At 55.3% G+C, this 11,538-nt stretch overlaps 1 protein-coding gene across 1 annotated transcript in view; it reads right to left on the reverse strand.

Moving 5' to 3' along the window:
- NIN (ninein) overlaps positions 1-8,395 on the reverse strand; it is a 45,514-nt gene extending 37,119 nt beyond the window's left edge. Inside the window, exons 1-3 of the mRNA XM_065748459.1 lie at positions 8,307-8,395; positions 6,630-6,833; positions 2,845-2,926 (exon numbers count right to left, since the gene is read on the reverse strand). Coding sequence (XP_065604531.1) covers positions 2,845-2,926; positions 6,630-6,833; positions 8,307-8,336 — 316 coding nt within the window. The 5' untranslated portion in view covers positions 8,337-8,395. The remainder of the gene's footprint in view (positions 1-2,844; positions 2,927-6,629; positions 6,834-8,306) is intronic.
- Positions 8,396-11,538: the final 3,143 nt, after the last annotated feature.

Genomic DNA, 11,538 nt, shown 5'->3' on the forward strand with positions numbered 1-11,538 from the left:
AGTCATTTCCCACCCTGCTCTGCCCATGGAACCAGGGACTCATCCTGCCTTCCTTGCATAGCACAGGGAGCAGCATCACAAAGCTGCACACAAGAGAGTTGGGTGGTTGTATTTTTTTTTTTTAGAGGGGGGAAGGCAGTTGCCCTGAAATCTGGAGGTACAGAGGCAAAATTAATTTCTTTGTCACTGAAGATTTGGAAGGCAGGAATCCTCCCAGCCACAGCAGACAGCAAATCGCATTACAGATGGGATTGGCTAAGTCCTAATCCCCAGGGATACCAAGTATTGTCTAAACTCCTCATCCCTGCTTCACGCTTTGTGCTCTGTGACTGAGGCAGAGAGGAGCAGGGACCCTCGACCCAAAAATCAAAGTGCCTGTACCCAAATCATCCCCATCCCGTGCCTTTATACTCCACATGAGTCAACTTGCAGACTGCAAAGCTACAAACAACCCTTCCCACCAGGGAATTATCCACCCCAGTTCCCTGCTTGGGCGGGCAATGCTGTTGTCTCCATGGGAAGAACAAGCCCCTCATAAGGGGGCTGACATCAAGCTGCTCTTTAATTTGTCCTGGGTGTTCCCATAATCCCACACCCCACCCAGGTAATCCCTCCCTATCCAAGATGCTAATGCACAGATCTGATTGTTATTTTAAACAAAGTCAGGTTTTTTTTCTTGCCCCCCAACCTTTCAATCCCTTCTGTTATCCCTGGACAACCTCTGCAGAGCAGGCACTCAGCTGCCCCACGCACAAAGCATCAGTGGTCCCGCAGCAGCATCCCCCAGAAACCCAACCCCACACCCATCTCCCTGAGGGTTATTCATGGTTGTCACTCACTGAAGACCCATCCAAGCGTTCTTCTGCTTTTCTAGCACCCAGTTCCCCGCAAGCCATGTCACTTCCCAGCAGCTGACCTAGCTGCTCATGCTCTGCAGCTGGGTCCCCATCCCCTGTGTCCCCAGGGGGGACGGCAGCTGGCAGAGAGCTCTGCCCTTGGAGCAGCAATGCCCACAGCCCCCAAGTCTCACCCTCCTGCCAGCACGCCCTTCAAAGAGGGAACTAAGCTTTGCCGAGGCAAGATAATCAACTCAAATCAGCACCTCTCCCATTTGTTCCTCCTCTCCAAAAATGGGGAAACCCCATTGATCTCTTCTGCAGGAGATGCTTTAGCATCACACAGCCATCCCGGTTCCCTTGTCCCCAACCCATGTGTGACACCATGGCCCCCCAGGGCTGCCCTGCTGGCAGAGCAGTGGCACCAACCCTCCAGCCACATCACCAATGCTGCCACCTCCTCACAGAACAGCAAGCAGCCTTAAAACCCAGCCTTCCCCAAGTACATTTTCACTTCAATCACATGATGCAGAGCTCTAACTCAATCTTCCCCAAGCCCCAGGCTGGCTGCAACACCAGCACTCCGTGCCCGCTGACAGTTTGACACCGACAGCACAGAGCAGCTTGTTCTCCCAATCTCAAGTTTGATCTAAATTAAAAGAAGCAAAGACTTCAGCGTTAACCAACCTGTCACATCCCATTAAAAACAAATGCCTGCAGGGCCCACCTGCACTGGGCTCCCTACCTGCAGCACAAGCCCTTTGATTACCACCATGCTGACACATGTCCCTAAGGTGGGCTGCTCTTGGGGGCTGCCTTTGTCATTTCTCCATTAATAACCCCAAATTTAGCCATTTCTGGAAGATTTTTTTTAATGTCTGTTTTTAAACAAAGCCAGAGCTCCTCGTTCCCCAGTAGATGCGTAGCACTGGGCTCGTTCTGGTCAGCAGGGCTGCCTCTCAGCTCCTCTCCATTGAGCTGGGAAAAACTGCAGCCAACCCAAAACCCCCCGAGACACCAACAAAGCTCCCTCTGGCCCCACTGAGGGATGCCTGGTGTGAGGGCTGTCAGCAGCCATCACCCTCCAAGCATGGAGAGCTTCAAAAATGAGAGGAAAAAAAAATGAAAAAAAAATCCATCTACTGCATCTCTTGAGCTCTGCATTATTTTCTTCTCACAGCTTCTGTAGGAGGGGAGCTGTCATCTTGCTGTCTGGCTGTGCTATGGATGCTCGACGTGCAGATCTGACACAAGAGCAAACCTGGAGCCCCCTCTCCCCCAGCCCAAGCTGTTTCCTCCTCAAGGGCTTTCACGCCCCGCAGGCAGTGTTATGGGTTTGGGATTTACATACAGGGGTGCAGCAGCAAGCCTCAGCCCCCAGCTCCGGCTGGAGTTCAGCCCTGCTTCCCATGGCACCAGAGCTGTCACTTCATCTTCTGCCAGGGGTATAAAATACCCATACCTTAAGGGCATGTGGAAACAAAGCAAAGGAGAACAAAGGATGGTGAGGACTCAGTACCCTCTGCTTCCTCCAGCCAGCCCCATCCTGGCTCATCACAGGGCTCATCTTGGGCAGAAATAACTTAGGGACAGTGAGTAACACCATTTTAGAAATAGAATCAGGTTGGAAAAGACCTCCAAGATCATCCAGTCCAGCCATCTGCCCACCATGGATAGGACATCTCGCACTGGCTTCCTATGGGAAGCGATTTTCCCAGGTCATCTGGGGCACAAAGAAGAAGATGGACTTATAAATAAAACCAGCACTGTGCAGAAGTGACACTTCCATTCCCATCAGCAGGATGAGCTCTTGCCTTATGACCTTCATAAGAGCCAGGGTGGGCTGCAGCTGAGGACATATCTCTGAGCTGAGGACTGGGGAGCTTTAAGGTCCCTTCCAACCCAACCCATGCTGATTCTACAGTTGCAGCACTGAAACCACTCTACTTCTTACTATTGCCTCTGTGAGAGCTACCCAAGAGTTGTTTTAGGCAATTGGGGCACTTACCTGGCTCTTGGAAGTGCTCTTCATTTGACAGTGTTCTGGACAAGATGAGGATAAGTGCTTCTTTGAACTGATCAAAGTGGACCTGTGGAGAAAAAAAAAAACAAAAAGGAGAAGATCAATAGGTGCTGACAGCTTTGGGCTGATAAACCATCAGCAATGCTAACACTTGGTGTTATCACAGAGTGACCCAAAGCCATGACTTGAACTCATTTATGGGTTTTTCTCCATCAAACAGACAGCTGAAATAACCACAGAACCCTTAAGGGTGGAAAAGACCAGTGAGGTCATCTAGTCCAACCATAGCAGCCAGGGGACCTCAGGGAACATCCCAAGTTGGAAGGGACCAAGAGGGACCACTGCAGGGGAGTTGGACCAGATGCCCTTCAAAGGTCCCTCCCAAATCAAACCATTCTGTGGTTCAGTTGCAGAGGAGCTGCAGCATCATCTGCAGCTGCACAGGGGAATCTGAGCAATGCCAGCCATGTGCTGGCACCAGGCAACGCTGGCTGAGCAAGATGGAAAGCCAAGAACAGCTGGGCAAGGCTGCCACGGCCGTCTGTTAGGGCTGAAGACATCTTTGGAGGATTCTCAGCCTTGGAAGAAGGGCTTTATATTTAGAGAAACAGAGTCTGAGCAGATTTCAGTGCTGTTAAGGAGTAGATGAAAAGCAAAGCTTAAGGGTGAACCACAGAGTCACTGCAAAAGACCTCTGAGATCCCCAGCCCACCCCCACTGTGCCCACATCCCTCAGTGCCACAGCTCCATGGTTCTCAGACACCTCTGGGGATGGTGGACCATCCACAAGTCCCCATACCCATCACTGCTGCCTTCCAGAGTAATCCAACAGAAATGAGTTCAAGCAACCTCGTCGAGGAGGCCTTCATCTGAATGCTAATTGCTGCCGTTCACCCCACAGCACCAGCGTGTTGCATGAGAACAGTTTGCAGAGATAGGAGAATTTGACCGATAAAAAAACTTGACATTTAGACTGAAGGAGCATGAATAAAAGATGAGAATAGGAATAACAGTGCCATTCCCCCTCCCCCTTCCCTTGTAAGATCTGCTTGGGGGCAGTAGGCAGAGTCACCCCTTGGTCAGGCACAGGGTCTGGGCTGGGACCTGGCAGCAGCAAGGAAAAATTAATAGGAGTCACCCGGTGTCACTTGTGCAAATGGGATGAGCAGTGGGATTGAACCAGGGGAAGGGGGAGCACGAGGGGAGGGGAAGGAGGATGGGGCTGCAGCTGCACATGGGCAGATGGCTCCAATTTTACCGTGACCACAGCCAAAGGCACTGGTGGAAGATTAGGCTGCGAGGCCAGGGCTGGGAATCCTTCAGTGCTCCTGGATTTCAAATGCAAATGGGCAGCACAGAGACAAGAGGCACACTCACAGGTGTCCCTTAATCACAGAATCATTAAGGTTGGAAAAGACCTGTAAGATAATCTAGCCCAACCACCCACCTTCCGCCAATATCACCCACTGGCCATGTCCCTAAGCACTACATCTACATATTTTGTGAATGCAAGGCTCCTCCACAGCCAAAGGGCAGAGGGAGGTGGCACAAGGATGCACCAACAGCCCTGCAGAGAGCCTGAGTGCCTTTGGGGCAGCAGCACCCAGCTTTGGGATGGAGGCACCATGAGAGCTGGGGGGTATTTCCCTTCCTGTTCAACCTGCTGGAAAACATCAAGCAAATCCCAACAGCCAGCAAGCCAGGAAAAGCAGCGTCTGCTTGTGCCATGCACCTGACCTTGAGTGCTGGAGGGACACACAAAGGCCTAGAAAACTGCAGCTGCTAGAATTAGCACTGTGCTCAAGCACAAGCCAGGCATGGAAACCCGTGGGACAGCAAAGCCACAAGCTCCAAAATAGCTCACACTAAAGAAAGTGAGGCTTTGCCACTGCTCCCAGCACCACCCTCCTCCAATGACATGAGCACTGGACAAAGCTCTCCCAAAGCAGCCTCAGCCACGAGCTGCACAAGCGTAAGGCAGAATGCCCGCAGCAGCGAAACACCAGCAGGGCATTTAAAGTTTAATGCTCTTTTTGACACGCCCGGCTGAGCGCGGGGTATTTCAGGACCTGGAGCCACAACATCAGCCATCCCAGCCATGCTGGGTGACAATGGCAACGTGCGTGAGCCCTGCTGGGATTGGGCTGGGGTCAACACTGCGTCCCCTCGTCCGCATCAGGGCTTGGAAAGGCCACGTTGGGCTAAAGAACAGCCACCAAGGACAGCTCCATGGACATGCCCAACGTGCTCCAACCCCACAGCTCAAGAAGCGTGGAAATATGGCACTTCAGGAGACGGTGGGGATGGGCTGGGGTCAGACTTAGGGACCTTGGAGGTCTTTTCCAACTCGAATGATCCTACAACTCACATCCCTGCCACCATGCTGCCCCTGCAGTGCTGCTCTGTGTTAGCTGCTCGCTGACACACTGCAAGGGGCAAGCAGGCAGCGTGCCCAGGAATGCCAGGAATTGCTGCAAGCATCGCAGAATGGCGTGAGAAGAGGAACTGAGGATGGTCCAGCAGTGCTTGAGGATTTGCACGGCCCCGCTGGGCTGCGGCGATAATCCCCAGCGGCTCGCACAAAGCCGGCAGCAGCACGTGCACCTCCTTGGTGCTGGGATGGGGGGATGCTCCCCCCGGCCCCAAGCATTCAGGCCCAGCACAAAAGGCAGCACGTGGCCACGCCAACTCCCCACCGATCCGCAGACAAAACGTTCCTCCAGAGCCTCCCCATGAAATAAAGCCCAGGAACAAAGCAGCGTGCCCACAGGCAGCTGCAGATCTCCCCCAGTGGTAAATAAAACAGGAACAGCCCAAGCTTGCGGGATCCCGGCTTGTAGGAGGGATGGGGTGAGCATGCCCCATACTTGGGGTGCTCCCAGCAAGGGCTCAACACCCTGGTGCTTCCATCTATAAGGAAACAACCAGAGCATAAAGTCAACTTGCAAAGCACAGTGCAGCCAGGGGATCTGTGGGCCAGCAGGACACCACGGCCCTAAAGGAGGAAGGAGCTATTTCGTGCCAACAGCTGCATGGGGACACCAGGAAATATGGATAGAGGCAGCTCAGATGGACACCACGGAACCTGATGACGTTCTCAATAATGTGGTGGCATGCACTCCAGCCACAGCTGCTGTCCTCAGCAGCTTAAGTCACTCACAGCAGTGGGTTGGAACTGGGTGGGCTTTGAGGTCTGTTCCAACCCAACCATTCTGCAGTTCTTTGAAATCAGAAGCTCAAGCCCTGGCTTTGGGTCCCCATTACCCCCAAGCACCCAGGGAGGTGGTTAAAGTTGGAGATGGCATGAGCGATGCTAAGCATGAAGTGATGGGATTGGAGAACTTCAGTGGGGAGAAATTCAGCGCAATTGGCTCCATTTGGGAAAAAAGCAACAACAACAAAAACCCAAAACACTGCAGTTCACAGTTTTCCTCCTCCCAGTACCACTCACCTCGTGTAGGCTGCCCCATGCCTAACCTATCCCCATGTGATGGAGCAGCAGTGCAAACACAGCCGGAGTCAAGCTGTTCACAGCCCAGTGACCAAAGTGAGAAGCTGTGGGTGCCCCTCATCCCTGGAGGTTCCCAAGGCCATGGATGGGGCAACAGGCAGCCTGAGCTGGATGAGGGAGCACCCAGCCCATGGCAGGGGTGGGGATGTGTGAAGTCTCTTCCAACCCGACCATTCCACGACTCTATGAAACAAGTCATTATCACATGCACAGTGGGGACCACATCCACACACTAACACGACCCCAGCCCCAGCCTTACCCTGCCTAGGAGGTTGTCCTGGAGCAGGGTCTGCTGCAGCACCGGGGCCACCTCCTCCAGGTGCAGCACATGGCACAAGTCGGTGAGCTCCTCCTGCCCCAATGACCCCGTGCCTGTGCTGTCAAAGCTGTCGAAGAGCTCCTTGAGGCGAGCTTCATACTGGTCCTGCTCAGCTTCATCCATCCCATAGCCTGCCACGCTCACCTGCAGGGAGAAGCACGGAGGTAAGGATTCCCACGGCACAGCACAAAGAAAACCCTGAGGGCTGACACAGAGGCAGCTTTGCTCCGTGGTGCATGCCATTTGCATCCGTGTTTGCTTGCATTAAGCCACCCCAGCACTCTGCCAGCCCTGCAGCCTCTGGGTGAAGCCACAGGCAACATACTGCAAAGCTTCAGTGGGAAAACAGTGAGGATCTGGGGACTGCACACCTTGCTGGGTGACTTGCAGGTATGCGTGGCCACTCTGCTGGGTGCTGTACCCCAAAAACCCATGGGGGCTGCCATCACCCAGTCAGGAGCTTCCCTCTGCACATGGCTCTCATTGTATATGGGAACACAGCACATACCCCAAAGCAGCACTTCTGTTACTGCCATGTGCTCAGGGGACATATCCCTGCTGTGTCACTGCTCTGTCCACATCACAATGCTGTGCTGCACAGACCTGAGGTCAAACCCTGCCTGGAGCACTGGGCACTGAGAGGTGGCAGTGCTGGGAGCTGGAATGTGGAGCATCCCAGCCCCAGGGATTTACTTTGGGAGGGGGAGCAGGGAGTGAAATTTCCTGACCAAACCGAGGATTTGGATGGCATCTTTCGATTCTGGCTGCGGGGTTTACCTCCTGGCTCAGGAGGTCAGAGGCAAAACCAACACCACAACACCACCTCAGGGACATGCCAGCAGCCCAGGAGCACACTGCAGGGTTGTACCCAAGGTGCAGCCCAATACAATCCCCCAACACCATCCCCTTCCCACACATCAGCCCCCAGAGACCCCAAAACAGGCTGACCCCAGGAATTTGGAAATTAGAAAACCCACAGGACAGACACTGCAGCCCAGTCCGTGATGCACAGTCACAGTGCATCTGCATCCAACCTGGGGTGCAGAGGAAGTGTCAGCACCTGAAACCCCAAATGCCTGTGAGCAGAGGAAAGGCAGCAAACTGGTTCCTCACTTCTCACCCAGCAATCCTGTTCCCCACCTGCACACATTGGGCAGTACAGCCTGCATGGCAGCCCCAACACTCACAATACACATGCCTACAGCCCCAGGATCTTCCCAGGCACTTCTGGGCTTCGTACCTTTGGGATCAGCCACCTCCTGTCCACACAGACCATCCTGACTGCACATCCACACCCCCAAAACCAGTTCCCCCACCTGGGCAGTGCACAGAGCTAAGAGCCACCTCACAGCACATCCCCAAGTATTAGGAATCACTGATCCCCCCCCCAAACCAACACAGGAGAGCCAAGGGGTGCTGGAGCTCATAAATCCAGCAAGGAATGAACCCACGATGCCACAGAGCAGCCCAGCAGGGAGAGACAGCCAGAGCACGCCAGGCTATAAACACAGAGAGAGACATGGACAGGCAACCAAGGAGGGATTTAAGTTTTCCCAGCCTAAAAATGAACAAAGGAGGGAAACAGGCACAGGACATCCCCCCCTCCCTCCTTTCTACCTGCAGGCAGCCACCGCGGCGGTCCCGCATGCATCCCACACAACCTCCATCTTAGGCAGCTGCCGCGCAAGGTGACCCAAGATGCCTGAATTATTCAGCAGTGCTTCAGGGAGAAGGATCCAACCCAACCCCACGCCTTCCTCCTACTGCCAGGCTGGGAGGCACCGGCACAGCCATCCCACTGCCGTCAGGATAATAGAGTCAGTGCAGCACGGCTGAGCCCCAGCTGCTGGCCGGGGGCATGGAGGGGAATGGGAGCACAAAGGCCGGCTGAGAGCCCACAGCCCTTCCTCTTGGCTCCAGATGGAGCAGCAGCTGAGGTATTGGGAGTGGTGGGACTGGGGGGGAAAGGGGTGGGGGGCGGCAGCTGGGCTGGGCTGCCCCATATACCCTCCCCTCCCCCCTCAGATTGGGGCTCAGTTCCAATGGGGGCTCTTGGTCGCTTTGTTTGGGTTCATTAAGTCCTCCAAAATGACAAACTTTGGTAGAGCGGGCAGGTTTAGGAAAACTGCACTTTATCATTGTTATCATTGTTATTTCTACCGTTCCTATGGCGAGCTTTTGGCAGCAAAGCACTTGGGATGGTGAGATAAGGAATTCCCCCAGCATTTCCCTCCTCCCTTTGCACCCACCCCCTTCAAGGAGCCAGACGATCCTTGCGTACACGGAGGCTGAACCAATGTCATTCCCAGCTCAATTTAACCCCAACAGTACAGGCTATTTATTCCTTCAAGCCAATCCCAGCCTCCAAGCTTCGACCTTGGAGCTGCACATGGCCTGACCCATTGATGGCACACCGCAGTTGGCACAGCACTTGCTTATCAAAGCTAGGAGTGGAAGGAAGGAGACTCTCCTGGTGCTGTTGCAGTGATGCTCTGCCCACATCCCTCCCCTCGGGCTGTATTGCTGATGGCATTTCTGTGCACACAAACCAAGCCATTGCCACAGCCCAACCAAGCCTGGGCATTCAGCAGTGCACAGCCACTCACTGGAGCTCCATCACACGGCCACAGCTAGAACATCAGCAGCTGCAGGACACAGCCAATGTCACCTTGTGCTTAGCAAGGCTGGGACCCAGGCATTAGCACAGCATTTTGTCCCAACGTGCCACTGACATGAAACCCTGGAGCTCTTCTGGAAGGTCAGCACTGGAACTGTCTCATGGAGCTTATCTCCTTTTCCTAATGAACCATCACCCAGCACAGCTGGGGCTGAGCTGACATCATTCCCTGCTCATCACATCACAGACCTCTATTTTGGCTCTTTCAGGGTGATCTCTGAGCTTAATCCACCTCAGGTCCCACTACCTCCTCAGTCAAGCAACGCCCAAAAGCCAAAGGAAAGGAAGGCAATGAGAAAAAGCCAACAACACAAAAACAAACACACACAAAAGGACCAGGCAGCACCCAACTGTCACTCAATGACCACAGCATACCCAGTGCTCCACGGGTCACCCCATAGCCGACCCCACACCTGGCACTTCCCCCACCCCATTGAGCACCTCAATGATATCTGCAGCCCCTCAGTGCCACCTCTCACGCCCAAAACACAGCCAACCTCTCCAAAGCTGGCAGAAAGAGGAGATGCTGTCAAACAGCGGAGAAGAGATGACAAATAAAGCACTATAAATTTACTGGAAGGGCTTCAAAGCATCACTGAGGTTTGAATATTCACGGCATCTCAGGATTTGCATTGTAATGGGTCCTCTCAATAAGCGGCCCCGCGTCAATAAGGAAAAACAATGCTCCCATCTGCTGGGGTTCTGCAAAGCGCTGTGGGGCTGTGCCCCACAACCTGGGGAGCCCACACTGGGCCGAAACCCAGAGCCATGGAATACTGAGAGCCAGACAGAACCCGTGAGGATCGTGGGGCCCAAGTCCTGGCTGCACACCCACAACGCAAACCCTATAATCACAGAATGAGAGAACACCCCGAGTTGGAAAGGACCCATAAAGACACCGGGGGAAACTCCTGGCTCCCCGGAGGGCATCCCAAAATACAAACTCCAGGAATCACAGAACACCCCCAGTCGGAAGGGACCCACGAGGACACGGGGACCGACACCAGACCGCCGTCCCCGCGCTGCGCAGAGCAGTGGGGACGGAGCCCCGAGGACGCGGCTCGGTGCTGAATCACGGTGCCCGCACACCGGCACCCCCACGGCGGAGGTACGGAAGATGCTCAAGCACCGACGCATCCACCCCTAAAGCAACACGCACACCAAAAAAAACAACCCAACCAAAAACCCAGCCTCACCCCAGCCCCTGTCTCCGGCTGACCCTAAGGTCTCGCCCCCCAGCCCCGCGCTCACCCACCAGCTGCCGTCGCGACGGAGGGGATCTCACCGACGACAAACGGAGCGCTGTCACCAACCCAGCCCCCCGCGGCAGCCCACCCAGAATGACGGGAGCGGCCCCGACGGGCGAACCGAAGGAGCACGATTCCCATTCCCACCCCCACCTCCCCCCGGAGCCCCCCGTGCTCACCCGGCTCCGTGCCGGTGTCTGCGGGCGCGGCGGAACGGAACGGGGCTGTGCGGAACGGAGCGTGGCTACCGGAGGCGGTGCCCCGTTCAAATGCGGCCGCGTTTATTGGGCCGCGGAGCGGGGGCGGCCCCGGGGGGCGGGAGGACGGCGGCTCTTTGTGAGCCCGGGGGAGGGCCGGTCCCGAGCGGCTGCGGCGCCCCGGAGCCCCACGCGGGGTCCCCGCCGTGCACCGTGTGGGTGGCATCACCGTGGTGCCGTGTCCCGGCTTGGGGACCCCGTGGCCCAATTCTGTCCCGCGTCACCGTGAGGCCCTGCTGTCTTGCACCCCAGCACGTCACCCCACTGTGTCCAGAGTTGGCCTTCCCCTGCACATCCTTGTGCTGTGGGTCCTGCGGTGGTGACACAAAGCCCACGAGCACCCCCAGAACAATTAAACACCCGCAGCCCTCCTTGGAGCTGGAGCCCTCCTCGGCTGCCACCGAATACTGGGGCTGGGCTGTGGCCTGTGGGATCTCTGCCGGCTCATATGGGGCTGAGCTCACACAGCAACCCACTCTCCCACAGCTGTGGGCTCCTGCTTCGCTTCTTTCTGCAAAAACCCTCAAGGAACACTCCGAGCCCTCTTTTAAGACGAATCTGAAGCTGGACTCAACGTGCTTAGGAAATAAAAGCTTCAAACCCACAAAATCATGCCGCATGGCCAAGGGCCCCACTGACTTCAGTGGGGACAGAGCCTGGAGCTGCCC

The sequence above is a fragment of the Cyrtonyx montezumae genome, unplaced genomic scaffold (genome assembly GCF_038088225.1).
Source record: "Cyrtonyx montezumae isolate F1298 unplaced genomic scaffold, pur_monq_1.0 scaffold_10, whole genome shotgun sequence".
Classification (NCBI taxonomy): Eukaryota; Metazoa; Chordata; class Aves; order Galliformes; family Odontophoridae; genus Cyrtonyx; species Cyrtonyx montezumae.